At 41.9% G+C, this 16749-nt stretch overlaps 2 protein-coding genes across 2 annotated transcripts in view; one reads left to right on the plus strand and one right to left on the minus strand.

The window, feature by feature from the left end:
* Positions 1-16749, minus strand: part of LOC109938039 (zinc finger protein 850-like) — a 50317-nt gene that overhangs the window by 20199 nt on the left and 13369 nt on the right. The gene's annotated exons all lie outside the window — the stretch shown is intronic.
* LOC125487021 (zinc finger protein 41-like) lies at positions 12164-12545 on the plus strand. The gene has a single exon (XM_048616854.1). It carries the CDS (start codon positions 12196-12198, stop codon positions 12427-12429), a length of 234 nt encoding a protein of 77 aa, XP_048472811.1. The 5' UTR covers positions 12164-12195; the 3' UTR covers positions 12430-12545.

The raw sequence follows: 16749 nt of genomic DNA on the forward strand, positions 1-16749 counted from the left end.
GGCATTTTTGCAGGAAGGTGGGTGGGAGGAGGTGTATTCTAGGTATTTCAGAACGCCCTTCCCCTCCTCCATTTCTGAAGAAGGGTCTAGGCCCGAAACGTCAGCCTTCCTGCTCCTCTGATGCTGCTTGGCCTGCTGTGTTCATCCAGCTCTACATCTTGTTATCATCAGTGTGGGATGTGTATCTTCGGATATGTTTGACAGTAGATCAGAAGAGGAAGACCCACAGCATCCCAGGCAGTAACGACGTGCAGTGGTGGAATCAGCACATGAACAGGAGGGAGGTACACAAGGAAGCAGTACGGACTAAAAGGAAAGAAGTGCATCCAACATCCAACTTGTAGTCCGATGAAGTGTCATCTTCGGATTAAATGTTATCAGTTTCCCCTTACAGATGCCAACTCAATGGCTCAGGATTTCCAGATTTTTTTGATTTTATTCTAGTTTTTCAAACACAGAAACACACCATTTGGCCTAACTGCTTTTGCCTGGTGCTTATGCCCCATGTGAGCTTTCTCCCTCCCTTTGTTATCTCATCCTCTCAGCATAATCTTCTCTTTCTTTCTGTCATGGACTTATCCAGCTTTGCATAATTTGCATTCAAACTATTTCCTCAACATTTTCCATGGGATAACATTTTACATTCTCATTATTCTCTTGGTGGTGAAATTTCTCTTGAAATCCTCACTGGATTTATTTGTCACCATCGTATACTGATGAACTCCCTCCACACAAGAGACTGCACTTTCTCTGCATTTACCCCCCAACATTCTTGACTTTATAACTCATCATTTTAAAGATGTGGAAGGAGTTAGTATAATGATATTGTCACTGGACTAGTAATCAGAGATTGAAACTGATAGTCTGGAGTCACAAGTTTAAATACTACCACAAATTAATTATGTAACCCCTCAGCCTTCTCTTTTCTGGGGAAATGAGTGCTGGCCAGTTCAGTTTTTCCTGATAGTTAGTGTCTCAATTCTCAATCTCATCCTGATTTTATAATATTTTTTAAACCTCTGCAGGTCCTTAATGTCTTTTTCGAAAATGGAGATCGGAACTGTGCCCAGTTTTCAGAGTGTGGTCTCCGTAAGGTGCTGTACAAGTTCAACCACAACTTCTTTACTTTTCAATCTATTAATTGAAAAATGGACCCCAGCGCGATTACTTGATATTTTTGACGTATTTGTGAACTGACAAGAATGAGTTTATCAGATTGTACTGCAGATAAGCTTAGTGACAAAAAGGGTTAATTTGTATGTATTATTAGAATATGAAGAAATTCTTTAAATTGGCAATTTTTTAAGTGCCAATACTGTAATATAGCTTTAAGAAAACAGCACAGGATTGAACTGAGTTTGTGTATGGGCACAACTGAGTTTCAGTGGGTTGAGTGTTAGCAGTAAACGGAAGCCAAGACTGTGATACTGATTGTCAAGAAGAATGAAGTGATGATCGGTCTCTAGTCACCCATTTAGCTGAGATTGTTACATGGATGCCAGGGGTGCTCCTAGTAGTAGAATACTTGCTGGGGAGTTTTCATTTGTGTAGGTCATTGCCAGTTAACAGGCTATTGTCAGAGATGGGCAGGTTGCTATAGGAACTCAGTATAGAGATCAGGAAGACAATCCAATATGAGGCATGAAGGTAATTGCCTAAACAGTGAGTATTCTTTGTGAAGAAGCTGCTCTTTCTTATGTCTCTATCATTCTGAGAGAAAGAGTCAGTCAGAGAAGTGTTCATCAAGCATCAGTGAATTGTGCAGGTGCAGCAGTTGAGGTGGACTGAAAGCTTTGTCAGTTGACATAATCTGAAAGAGTTGAAGTTTTATAGATGCAAAGTTTTGCAAGTATTTTAAGAGTTGAATTGACTAAGCTAAAATCTACAAATTTGAGTGAAGAGACCAAATTCAGGAGAACCAAGGGAGCTCCCCAGAAGCGAGAGGTTATGGCAGAGTGGTAATGTCATTGACTGAGCAATCCAGAACACCAGATGTTCCAGAGCATGCACAGACCCTCCAAGCAGCTGCACAGACACGCAGCTCAGAGGGAATATTTCTCCTCATGGACCAATCTACAAGACCAGCATCCAAGATGGTGGCGGAGTAGGACGTTTCAGCTGGAGCTCGTCTGCTCTGTCCATTCTTTTTCTTATTTTCTCTCTTTTGTCTTTTTTTCCTCATCTTCTCTCTTAGCCTTGGACCTCGTGGCCTCCAAACACCGAGCCTCAGCACAAGCCAGGTGTGGCACCCTCCCGGTTCCGCACGGGGGCATCTTGGCCTGGCGTGGCAGCCTACTGGCTCAGCATAGAGTCCTCTCGGCCTGGTATGGCATTGTTTTGGCCTGACATCGCGATCGCCCAGCGTGGTGGTCTTTGGGTGATATGTGGCAATCTCTCAGCCTGGCATAGCCTTGGCACAGACATCCAGTCTCAAAGTGGCTGCAGACCAATCTCCTGGCCTCATGAACTCTGAGGTGAAGCCAGACGTGGTCTGGAGTCAAGGCCTGGTGTGGACTGGAGGCCAAATGCCAGCATGGACTGGGTCGCAACACTGTGTTCTAAAATGTTTTTTCTCAATTTTATAATTTATTCCTAAAATCTGCAGTGCTGGATTTTTTACTTCTCTATTTTTACACGACCTGTAACAGAGAAAGCTGTACATAGGGGCCTTTGTACCCAAGAAGGCGCTGTAAGCAGCGACTTTTACACTTTTCACTGTACGCATTTGAGTACTTGTGACAATAAAGCTAATTCTATTCTAAGAGACAGTGGAAGTAATCAATCAGAGTGAAAATGGTTCTCTTCTAAGGCCTCCACTGTATGACCCCATAAATTGAGAAGCTGGATCAGGAGCTGAAATTGGTAAACTTTACCCTCTTATTGATATTGTGAATAATCTGCTTAGAATTGATTAACAAGAGACTCACTATTTGAGGAACTCCTAATGTGACAACGTTTCTGAGTTGAGAAATTTTCCTAAAAACAAAAGGCAAAGTAATTATCCAGGTTGAAAATACCAGACTCTGAGTAATACACAATAATAGTTCTCCAATGAGCTGAGTAAGATGTAAAATCCAGGATTGTGGTGCACTTCTTTCTGCCATGCTCTGTACCTGGAGACCAAACCAACAAAATTCAGCTCCGAGCCCACAGCTCGAACCCCTCACCTTGCTGCTGAAATTACCAAGAAAGTCAAAAGGATACATTGACCATAAAACCTCATCAACAGATTGTTGGTTTTTAATGAGCCACTAACGTGAAGATGTAATTTATCTGACGGGACGACAATAGACGTTGGGACACTATGTCTCTATAAAAGCTGTGACCACAAGTTCCACATCACAGTGACCATTCGAGCGGGTTTCACACGAAATAATCCAAAATTTGAACTCCTTCCTCACAGAATATTCCTGTAATTATTATTAAAATGTTTTATAGTGAGACATTAATATCTCTAATAGAAGAATAGATGTCAACATTTATCAGGTCTGTCCCAAAATCTTGTGAAAACCCAACATCTCCAGAAATATCTCGGACATTGCAGTAAAAACTCACATTTGGCGAGAAAATGTTGGAGAGATTTTCTCTGGAAGTGCCTTCCTGTGTTTGATGGAGTGAGGGACAGGCCATCTCCTCAAACATTAACTGAATGGCAGCCCCAAGCCCAGAAAGCTCCCCCTTCACTGAGGTCGTTTAAAACTTCCACAGGGACTCAGCTCAATTCATCCAAACCCCTCACAACCCCGCTCCGAACTACATTACCCATACTATTTGCGGGCGCCGCGCGTGCACAGTGAGCGGCGGCGATGTGGAGGCGGGTTAGAGAGAGGGAGTGAGCAGCGGTGTTTGACGGGAGTTGTCATTCTAACTGGCGTCGCCGCAGTTGGTACCCCATCATTCGGGAGTTTGAATCTGGGAGAACGCGAGCTCGAGCGGCTGTCACGTGGTAGGTGCAGGAACTGGCGGTGCGCCCTTCCGAATGTCCAACTTCGCCATCCTTCTTCCCTAGTTCAGCGCTGTCTGCCCTCATAATTTAACCTTTTAGACCGAGAACGTTCTGGTAAATCTACTTTGCGCTCCCTCGAAGGCCAATATATCTTTCCCGAGGTGCGAAGCCCAGAATTAAATACAATTCTCTAGATAGAGCTCTGTATGAATGGGACACAACTTCCACAAGGACACAATTAGCTCTAGGGAAGAGAAGACTTTTCTCTTCAGGATGGTGTTAAAGTAATTAACAGCTTTGACAGAGGAAAGCAGGATCACTGGTGCTTGATGGACAAACCAGAGATGTTCAAATATACAAGCAGGGATCAGGAAGAAAGTGAATAAAGGTACTTTTCAGACAGGGTGTAAAAGGTGGGTATTAAGCAAGACTGTCGCCTACAGACGCGTTGTAACAAATGGAGGGCCATAGGACAGAGTGGGCAATTAGAAAACACTGCTTAACTCATCTTGGGGAAGAAGGGCTTTCAGGAATGGAAACTGATTAGAGCATGGACCAACGTGATCACTGGTTCTCTGTAAACATTGATGGGTTTGTATGATGGAAACAAGCTCCGTTCCGTGTATCTAAAGTTCGATGTCATTTCTGACCATCGGAATTGGGAGCTAGACTAAAGCACAGGGATTTTAAAGAAGCTTCTCTCTGTAATTTTCTGAGAGCTTCCCCTGATGTGAGCGTGTGTGTTAATAAAGTAAGCCAGCTCTCAGAAGTGTGCATGGGGTGGAACCAGACCCTGCTTTAGCTGGAAATGTGAGTTATAGACAGATCGTCTTCAGGTGATGGGTGTTTAACTAATACCATGGGGAATGTTTGTACTTTCGTGGTAGGACTACTATTCTCAGTATGGGAAGGGAGTGGCGGTGAGTCTGTACAGACCTGAGTTCCCCCAGCCCATCATAGCTAAATGTAATAATGGTGTGATTTGTTCACCTTACACTCTTCCAAGATTCATTTCATGTTCTGGGAAAGACCTTGAATAACTTTCAAATGTTTTATTGTTTTAGTTGATTTAGTGTTTGATGTCAGCTGAATATTGTATTGCTTTTCTGTTGTTTTATCAATCTTCAATTACCATTCAAAATAAATTCACTTCAAGTGAATCACCTGATGTGTCAGCACAGTGTGTTCCTATTTGCTGAAATACTCAGGATTCAGTAAGACCCCTGCATATGATACATTGCTCAACATCACTGTGGGCTGGGAAACCTTCTCTATCAACGGGTTTATAATTTCCAGTTTTGAGGAAGCCTAATATTTTGATAAGAAGAAAAAAGACGTACACTGATATTTCAATGTCTACAAACAAAGTGTGTCGAAAAGAACTGAACCTGTGAAGTGGTTTTAAAAAATGAGCCCATGAACTCGTTTCTAAAAGGTAAAGGTGGCAGCAAGTTTACACACAGCAAAATCTAACAAAGCAATATTAGCTTGAGCTGATGATCCATTTTGGCCAGAACTGAGGATAACTACTCTGCTCTTCTATGATGTAGTATATGATATCTTTTACATTCATGCAAGAGGGTTTTTGGGACCTTAGTTTAACTTAACTGAAAGATGGTACCTCTGACATTGCAGCACTCCCTAACTAATTCATTGGAGAGTCAATTTCAGAGCTCAACTCTCACTTCCTTAGTGAGAAAAAAGAGCGTTAATGGATGAATGACAAATTTCAGTTGCGTTAGATTCAGTTTCTAAGGAGTTAAGTCCCAGTGCTGTGTACAGAATATTTTCGCCCCGTACACAGACAGCCTGAAGGTTTGACTTGATTTAAAGTGGTAACTAGTAAGGCCTGTAGGTATCAGTGTTGTCTTTGTGTCTGGATTCCTGAGCTGTGAAAGGTAGTATAGTTACTGGTATCAACAAGAACGGCCATTTTAAGGGATTGCCTTCAATTAGTACTGCAAAAGGACTGTTCTGCTTTTCTGTTGTTTAGACACAGTTCTAATAGTGTATCAGGAATGAAACTCAAGAAACAACCCACCCCTTCTGTCAGTGACGTTTTTGAACTTGTTTTCAAATCCCTTCATGGCCTCACCTCTCCCTATCTCTGTAATCTCTTCCACCCTCAAAACTGCATTGGAGTGTCAATTCTTGTGTTCAAGACCTGGAATGGGATTTGAACCCACAACCCCCCGACTCAGAGAACAAGGTTGTGGGTTCAAGTCCAATTCTAGATGGTACATTCCCTGGAAATGGCAGTCATATTAATGGTTCTTCAGGCTCTGGGGCCCCAGTACAACACCCACCCTCTCCCTAAATCATTTACGAAACAGGAACAAAGCACCAGGTCATCTTCTCCATTCCTACTATGCATGTGCCGATCCCACGACTGCATATCATTGCTGTCTTAGATACTGTGGGTCTTCCTTTTCATATCTGCTGTTGGATACATCTGAGAATGTTGTCAGTTTGAAAGCCTCTGAGGATGAAGAATGCTACTCCCACACTAGAAATCTCTGTCAAACATTTACCAGGGGAACTAACACAGCAGCTGCAATAAGTGAGGTTTTATTCAGATGGGACACTGACAAGTTTAAATCCCCACCTGATCTGCTGCTCAAAGTCACCTCTATTTCACCGGTCAGTTTCCCAAGCTTCCGGAAACTCGTGTTGCTGCAGAGATATTTGGATTGACTGTGAGAGACGTCAATCAGAGAGCCCATCTGCCCATTCCCTCCTTTTCATCTTCCAGAGCTGGTTCATTTCCTATAGGGACTGAAAACCAAGTGAGGAGGTGGTGAGTGAAGGAGCAGCTTTTGTACAAATTGTATCCCATAATATCCACACCAATCTTCAGGCAGTCTGACTATCCTGTGGACAATCAGGGGTGGAAATGTCCCTTATGCTGTGTGAGAAGATCCAGCTGAGAGAGCTGTTTACTCGGTGCTTTGTGCTGAACTGTTTGACTGGAGCTGTGTGTTGGATATTGAGTGTGTTTGTTGGAAGTATTTCCCTTCTGATTTCCAGGCTGAATATGAGAAGCTGAGGGGTACTTATCTGGGAGGCGGGATGTGTCTGAGGATTCTTATTGATGTCGTGTTGTTGAGTTCTGTGTGTGTGTTGGAAGCTGGTTATTATCCCGTGGACAATAATTTATACAGTTCCGGAGGGAATGTTGCCGTACAGAGGTAATAGGTGGGGAGGTGTGAATGGGTGCAATGCTGAGGGACTGTTGCCTGGCTGGGAGAATGTACATTGGAATACGAGTGGCCATTTATTGTCTCCAGTATGTCCCACCATTCAATGAGATCATGGTGCCTCTGTGATAAAAGTCCATATTCCAGCCCTTTCCCAGTATTTTCAAACATTTAGTGAACTAAAATCTATCGATCTCACACTTCACATTGATTGCGGTTTGTGGACTTGAATTCCAGTCTTCTCCCACACTTTGTGTATTTAAGTGTTTTTTTCATGTCGCTCCCAAAAGGTCTGTCTCTAATTTTTAGATGATGCACTGGTCCTAGACACCCTGGCCAGTAAAAATAATTTCTCTCCATTCACCCTACTTCTTACTGTCATATCTTACAAATTTCGATCAGGTCATCCTTAACTTTAAAAACTCTGGGGAATATAACCCTGGTTTCTTTAATTTCTCTTCATAATGTAACCCTTGCAGTCCAGTAAATTTACATTGCACTCTCCAAAGCCTGTATCGCCTTCCTGTGGTGAGGTTTCCAGAACTGCTACCAATATTCCAGGTGTGATCAAACCAGGGCTTTGTATCACTGAAACATGAATTCCATTTCATTGTATTATTTTCCTTGAGACATAAAGGCAAGCATTCCATTTGCATTTTTTTAGTTAATTTCTGTACCTGTTCATGATCTTTTAGTGATCTCTGTACTTTGATCCTAACATCTCTTTGAAGTTTCATTGTTTCTAGTTTTTAACCATTTTTAAATTATCTTGTTCTATTGCTGTAGATCCAAAGTACCTTAATTTATCAATGCCTCTTTGTAATTTGCTGTTTCCATTTGCTTTGTTTACACGACTGCCTGTCCTGTATTATCAGCAAATTTGCAGGTGGTGCTTTGTATTCCCATCAACCAAATCATTCATTAACATTGAGCATACCGGAGGTCCAAAGAAGATACTGTGAGCTACGTCAGTCCTGACTGAGAGCTGCAGAACTGAAGGACTGCTGCACTGTCAAAGTACAGTACTGAGAGTCTGCCACAGGGAATGGCCTTGAAATGTTTCAGAGCATTGAGTACGAAAAGCCTTTTCTCCTTCCTATATTTCTCAATACTTATAGTGTCGTTGCTTTTACTCTCGGTCTCACAATCAACTCTGATTGGCTGCACACTGTGATCAACCTGTGAATTCATGCAGATTTTATCTCATAATATCCACATGATTGTTCAGTCTGTGTTCTTCATACTGTCAAGATGTCATTCCTGGTGTAGATGTTTCCAAACATGAGTGGGGAGAGATCATCATATTCCTGACTTGAGTCTTTTTGACTGTGGGGAGAATTGCAGTGATCTGGAGGGGAGTTCTCTCAGCACATCATGGAGCTGCCTTCTCCTGTTATTTGACTGATTTTCCACCATTCTCAACAAGATGTGGTAGGAAAATAGTGCTTTGTTCTGATCTGTTGGTAATTGGCAGTTTATCTCCGTTTATTACCTGTTACTGTTGGTATTGAGCCTGCATGTAGCCTTCTCTAGAACATTCATGAGGTTCAAAACTGGACTCTGAGATTGTGATAGAATAAAATCCTGCTGTTGCTAATGGTTAACTGCACCTCATGGACACTCAGTTTTGGGATCTGTCCTTCATCTACATCCCTCGTGATAATGAACATGGTGAAGTTAGTTGGGAGGGGAGTGGTAGTTTTCCTTGAACTGAAGCCTTGAGGCTCCATGAAGTCAATATTGAGGATTTTCCCACCTGCCAGTGGGATGGGATATACCCAGGAATAGTGACGGAGTGGTAGGCGATGCTTTCAGATTGAACATTCGAACGTCACTTTCAATCTTTACCTTTGTGTTCTTTTTTTCTTTTAGGAGTGAGAACAACTTCTCCTTATCTACTCTATCCAGCCCACTCATGATTTTGAAAACCTTGCTCAGATCTCCCCTCAGCCTTATTCTCTCCAGGAAGAACAGTCCCAATTTCTACAATCTATCCTGATAACTGAGGGTTCTCATTCCTGGAAACATTCTTGTCAATTGCTTCTGCAGTCTCTCCAATGTATTCAAATCTTTCCTATAACGAGGTGCCCAAACTGTACACAATATTCCAGTTGAGGTCTTCTATAAATTCAACATCACCTCCTTGCTCTTGTATTCTGTGTCCCTATTAATAAAGCTGGGAACACTGTATGATTTATTTACTGCTCTCTCCACCTGTCCTGCCACCTTCAACAATCCATGCACCTGTACATCCAGGTTCTTCTGGTCCTGCAACCCTTTACAATTGTATTCCTTATTTTATATTGTCTTTCAGTGTTCTTCTGACTAAAGTGCATCACCTCACACTGCATTGTACTTCATCTGTCTCCTCTCGGTCCACACCTTCAACTTGTCAGTCATAGAGTCATCAGTTCTGGTCTCCCTGTTATAGGAAGGATATTATGAAACTGGAGAGTGTTCAGAAAGGATTTACCAAGATGTTGCCGGGATTGAAGGGTTTAAGTTATAAAAATAGGCTAGATAGGCTGGAACTTTGTTCACTGGAGCATAGGAGGTTTATAAAATCATGAGGGGCATAAATAAGAGCAAGTGTCTTTTCCCAAGGGTGGGAGAGTTCAAAACAAGGGGGCTTATTTTTAAGGTGAGAGGAAAAACTTTTAAGGAGGACATGAGGAGTAACATTTTTACACAGTGATTCATATGCAGAGTGTGCTAAATGCCTTCTTAACTACCGTGTCTACCTGGTGATGCAACTTTCAAAGAACTATGTACCTGAAACCCTAGGTCTCTCTGTTCGACAACACTATCCAGGGCCCTATCATTAAACTTTATAAGTCCTGCCCTTGTTTGTTGTACCAAAATGTAATACCTCGCTTTTATCCAAATTAAACTCCATCTGCCACTCCTCAGCCCATTGACCCAATTAATCAAGATCTCTGTAATTTTAGATAACCTTCTTCACTGTCCACTGTACCACCAATTTTGGTGTTATCCACAAACATACTGACCATACCTCCCATATTCTCATCCAAATTGTTTATATAAATGACAAACAAAAACGGACACAGTACTGATCCCTGTGAAACACTGCTAGTCACAGGTTTCCAGCCCGAAAAACAACCCTCCACCACCACATTCTATCTCCTACCATCAAGCCAATTTTGTATCCAATTTGACAAGCTCACCCTAAATCCCCTGTGATTTAACTTTACTAATTAGTCTACATGCAGAACCTTTATCCTTTTGGAGTTACACATTGTCCTTATCAACAGTTTACAGTTGTTCCAAATTTAGTAACATCCGCAAACTTGGAAATTGCTTGCTGCACTCAAATCCAGATCATTAATATATATCAGGTAAACCAATACCAACCCCAAAGCAGCTCCACTACAAACCTTCCTTAAAACCAAAAGATACCCATTGACCATTACTTTGGTTCCAGTCACTCAAACAATTTTGTATTCCAGTTGCCTTTGTCATTTTTATACCATGACCTACAACCTTCCTTACAAGTCTGACGTGTGTCACTGTGTCAAATGCCTTCTGGAAGTCCACATATATCATGTCAACAGTGATAGCCTCACTGAGCTGTTCTGTTACTTCTTCAAAAATGTCCAGCAACTTCCCCTTTAAAACACAGGCCAACTCTTCCTAATCAACCAACCAGCATGACTCAAGTTCATAGTGAATTGAAAACCTGTTTTACTTCCAACCAACTGTCTTCCATTGTCCTTATGGTGCCTGGGAAGATTGGGGTCTATGTTGAGGACAGAAAGTAGCCACATTGTCTACTCCTGGTCACTAATCCAGTGTCTCTCTGGAAACAGACACTGTGTGAGACTGTCAAGTGAAGAAAAAGAAAGCAGAAATTGCTTGAAAGACTCAGACAAATTTCAGAATTTTGAAAGACTGGTCACTGGGCCCAAAACATCGAGTCTGCTTTCTGTCCACAGATGCTGCTAGATCTGCTGAGTTTTTCTAGCAATTTCTGTTTTTGTTTCTGATTTCCAGCATCTGCCATTCTTTGGGAGATTTTTTTGAAAAAAAGAAAGGACTTGTATCTGATTCCTCCCCCCCACCATCACCACCACCACCACCACCACCACCACCACCAGACACACAAGGGAACAGCAGACTCACAGTGGAACAGTTTCTAACTGTTATCCCCTTCAGTAAAAAAAGGTGGGGGAGTTGGAAGAAATAATGTTTCCTTTCCTGTTTTACAGAAGGATTGCACCATAATTCACCGAGAATATTGAGAGGATAGACACTGCAAACAGATCTTGACCATCACCGAAGAAAAAATTGTAAAACCAGAAGACATGCAGTCCCTTCACAGCATTGCTGAACACTGAGAAGGTTGGGCAGTGAAATCATCATCTGCAAATCGGTCGGGTCAGGGGAGCTTTGACATATCAGATCTGAAACTGGTCAGTGGTGTGGAGCCTTCCACCAGAACCAACCTTTCTGAAGGTTCAGCTGTGGGCGATCGATCAGGGTGAAGCTGGGAAGAAGTGTGAGTGGCTCCAAGTGTGATGACAGCTTCAATCATTAACTGTAGTAAGGTGTTTTTGGAGGGCTTTGGACACTCATAAATGATCCGAACATCCGAGATTAATCTGCTGTATGACCGTTAAAACAACGGTAGCTTCATGAAAGAAAGATGATACAAGTGTGAGGTTTGCGACCGAACCTTTGAACAGTCATCGACACTAGTGAATCGTCGACGCATTCACACTGGGGAGAAGCCGTTCAAATGTGAGGTGTGTAACAAGGGTTTTGCACAGTCATCATGCCTGGTGAAACATCGACGTATTCACACAGGGGAGAAACCCTTTACTTGTGAGGAATGCGACAAATCATTCTCACAGTCATCAACACTCCTCTTCCATCAGAGTATTCACACGGGCAAAACCATTCATGTGCGAAGTGTGCAACAGATCATTCGCAGAGCCCTCAAACCTCCGGAAACACCAACGTGTTCACACTGGGGAGAAGTTGTTCAAATGTGAGGTGTGTAACTAAGTCTTTGCTCAGTCTTCAGGCCTAGTAATGCATCGGCGTATTCACACAGGGGAGCGACCATTCACATGTGATGTATGTGGCAAATCATTCTTGTGGTTATCGACTCTCCGCACTCACCAATACATTCACACGGGGGAGAAACCATTCATGTGTAAGGTGTGTGACAAATCGTTCTTGACATCATCGGACCGCCTGTTCCATCAGACGATTCACACAGGGGAGAAGCCATTCACATGTGAAATGTGTGGCAAATCATTCTAGAGGTCAGCGAAACTCCTGCTTCATCTGAGGATCCACACAGGGGAGAAACCATTCAAGTGTGATGTGTGTGGTAAAACTTTCTCCCAGTCATCGTACCTTCTCATGCACCAGCGTATGCACACAGGGGAGAAACCATTCAGGTATGAGGTGTGTGAGAAATCCTTCTCACAGTCATCAGGTCTCCACAGTCACTAATGCATTCACACAGAAGAAACCATTCAGGTGTGAAGTGCATAACAAACTTTTCTTGCAACTGACATATTGCCCAGTCCATTAATGTGCTCATGCAGGAGAAAAACCCTGTCACTGTTAGTTCTATAAGGAAGCCTTCACCCAATTGTTGGACTTCCCGGACAATCAGTGAACCCATATAGGGCCTACCTGGCTAAGCTCTTGCCCAATCCATCATCAGAGTGTGTAACGGTTTACACAGTCTCACGGTGCTGGGTGTTCAGTGGGACTGGGACACAGAACAAGAAGCAGCTTTCACTCCCATCAAACACCTAGTGATGACATCACCAGTGCTGAGGGATTATGATGTCAACAATGGAGCCACCCTGCAGTGTGATGTCAGTGACACAGGACTTGGAGCAATCCCCATGCAGTGAGGGCAACCCGTTGTGTTTGTATCCAGAGCATTAACACACACTGAACATTGCTGTACACAGATGGAGAAAGAGAGCCTGGATATTGTCTTTTCTTGTGAGCACTTCATCCAGTACCTGTTCAGGAGACAGAAAATGATAATAGACTCTGACCACATGACAATTCAAAAAACGTTTCTGAAACCATTTGCATCTGCTCTAAAATACTTGCAAAGTATGTTAGTTAATTTACAGAGACATTGTTTGGAAGTGAAGTCGAGGCAAGGAAAACGGATGTATATCACTGACATGCCGTTAAGAGCTGCAACTCTATTACAATCAATTCTGTATGGGTGCATCAATTCTTCTCCTTGTCCCACTCCTCCATTGATCAGAGCAAATTTTATATTTAACCGGGAAGTTTTTAAGTCAAACTTACAAATTGCTGATTATATTTGGATTAGCGTTAAAAACAAATCAGCCATGTTTCTTTAGTCAAATAATTATAACTAGTTTATTACAAATAAAATTTCTCACCCAAGAGAGAGATTGCTCAACAAAAAAATAGGTTTAACTGTATAAATTTATATTCCTTACCTCCGAGAATTAACAATGAGGCAAATCTGTGTAGTCATACACCCTATCAACAAATATAGTCAAGGTAAATCCCACAAATTTGTCAGCACCCTCAGACATCACTGGCATTGTGAGTCTTCAAAATTCATTAAAACTTCATAATGATTCCAATTCTCTACTTTTCACAATCTGGCCTTGAAACTCCTGTAAAACCTTTCTGTAATGGACAGCATCAACTGCTGGAATTTCATTCTCCTTTCCTGGGATTCTGTTTCCCTCGATTCTGGAAACTGCACCTGAGCACCTACTCACAACCACAGATTCAGCTTTGACCGACTGCTCACTTCACCAAGCCAGTGCTACCCTGGGTTTGCAAGGTCTCATCATGTTCAGTTGCTCATAGGCTTCTTTCGTGCCACTCACTGCCGTACTGAAGTAAAAGGTAAAGATAAAATCACCAGAGTCTTACTGGACCATTGACCTGAAGTATTAAATGCTCAGCAGTTTCTTTCAAGCCACCTACTGTTCGCAGGATTTTTCTAAAGTCCTAAATTCAACACTTAGCTGCACCTACGGGCTCTCGGACTTGACGCAAGACTAGCTTGAGGAAGGTAAGAGAAGTGCTGTCTGGCCAAATATGAGCAATGAGATGAAGGACCACATCAGCCAGTGCAGTATTTGTAATGAACAACAAACTAAACAAGATATAGAGCTGCTTAAGACAGGATATACCAGACAGTCCATAGTCGAAGCTGGTAGTAGACCTGTTCATTCTCACTAGAACTGATATCGTCAGATGACTGGGAGTTAAAGTAGCTAATGGCAATGACTACCTGTGAGGTTGGAATATGTCTGAAAGATAAGTAGACAGTTTGTTACAGGGAAATTTGGGCATGAGATGGGTTAACTTATAAATTCACATGAAGTTCCAGCCAGGATTAGAATGAGGTACAGAATTTTAGTTAACTTCATAAGAATGAACGTATAAATCATTTAAGATTCTTATTTATTTATTTATTATTCAAGAAAGTATTCAAATTAAAACAAAAGTTAGTTAAGCAGTATAAGCACGCTCAGATACTGATGCAGCAGACAGACAGAGTTACTGTGAAAATGTAATGTGGCTGAACCAGCATTAATCCTGAGGCCTTATTTGGAAGTGGACTGTGAGGATAGCCCTGTATCATGCTAATAAAAACAAAGCAATGGGGTTCAATCAAGGATGGCAACGAAACGAGGGCTTCCGAGGTGATAAGATGGCGCCTGAGAAGATACAGAGTCATGAGACCAAGGGTAACAGGTGCCCTGCCACTTTGGGAATGTGTGAAAAACAAAATATTGTCTAAAACAGACCATTTCAGAATTCAAGTAATGTACTGTCTACGAGACTTACATTGTATAAATATCTGATGAATCCTCATTGAGTTAGAGAGCTACCTCAGAATCTTTTCTGGATGGACTCTCCCAACACTGGCACAATAAATGTTCCTAAATCGGTACTTTGAGACTCCTGAGATTATTTTGTAAAATAATCTAACACAACAATTTCTATTTTTGCCAATGATACAAATACAGGTAGAAATGTAAGCTGTGGGGAGGACACCGGCTACAAAGAGATATGGGTAAGTCCTTGAGTGGACAACAAGATACCGGATAGAATATAGCGGTAGGGAGTGTGAAGTTATTTGCTTTGGTCATGAAAACAGAAAAATAGAATATTTTTTATAAGGTAGCAACTTGTAAGTATTGATGTTCAAAGAGGCTTGGCTATGCTCATATGAGGGATGCAGAAAGTTAGCATGCAGGGATAGCAAGCAATTAGGAAGATAAATATCATGTTGATCTTTATTGCAAGGGGGGATTGGAGAACAGGAATAAAGAAATCCTGCTAGAATTGTACATTTTTTTTTGCTGAGACCATGTCTGGAGGACTGTGTGCAGTTTTGATCTCCAGGTTTAAGAAGGGATATCCATTGAAGGTGGTACAGCAAAGTTTTACATCATTGGTCCCTGGGATAATGGGTTGTCCTTGATGAGAGACTGAGTAAATTGGGCTGATATTCACTGCAGTTTAGAAGAATAAGAGACAATGTCATTGAAACATACAAGATTGTGAAGAGAAGAAAATAAATGAAAGAACTGTGGATGCTGGAAATCAGAAACAAAAACAAAAGCAGAAATTGCTGGAAAATCTCAGCAGGTCTGTGGAGAGAAATCAGAGTTAACATTTCAGGTCCAGTGACCCTTCCTCAGAACTGTTCTCAAGATCGTGAAGGGGTGTAACAGGGTGGACACAGATTGTTTTCACTGGTAGGGGAATGCAAATCAATGGGGCACAGTCTCAGGTTAAGGGACTAGTCATTTAGGATTGAGATGAGGAGAAATTAGTTCATTCACTTGTGAATCTTTAGAATCCTCTACCTCAGAGGGATGTGAATGTTATTCATGAATATATTTAATGCTCGGATAGACACATTTTTCTGGTCTCTGAGGATATCATTGGGCACAGGGAGTGGGTGGGAAAGTGGAGATAAAAGATCATCTATGGTCTATGTCCATATCAATGGTGGAAAAGGCTCGACAGGCCTCCTGATCTATTCCTGATCCTATTTTGTTTGTGCCAAACAGACAATTAGAAAAATCTGCCAATTTCAATAAAGTATTGTACATTTAAATCTTAGCATAGAGAAACACACCCACTGAAAGCATGGAAATTTGTCCAGTTCAACAATTAATTATACACTTCCAGACTAGTAACAATAGTGAGTGACCAGATAAAGCCAGATTTCACATTGATAAAGTGGAAAAATCATTGCCAGAGCTGAGAATTGGAGAGCCAGTCAGAGTGCAGACATTCAATGCTCAACTAAAGTCTACTCATTTGGCAAGGTAGTGTTCTTGGCCATAGATGGTAACAGCGAATGACCAGATTTGTCATCGCGAACAGAGCGGTGCTACTTCACAGCAGATAGTTGATCAAGTAGATCTGATTTCAGCAATTTAGCAAGGAGCTGAATGGCCATCAATCCCAGAGGTCAATGCTTCTGTGAGATTCCATGCTTGTCATTGTTCCATTTCAATAAAACTTCACGAATTGCGACTGCTGTCTCTGTTCCCCTGGTAAACGTGTGATGGAGATTTCTAGTGTGGGAAATGCATT

Source organism: Rhincodon typus, chromosome 35 (genome assembly GCF_021869965.1).
Source record: "Rhincodon typus isolate 14 chromosome 35, sRhiTyp1.1, whole genome shotgun sequence".
Lineage (NCBI taxonomy): Eukaryota > Metazoa > Chordata > Chondrichthyes > Orectolobiformes > Rhincodontidae > Rhincodon > Rhincodon typus.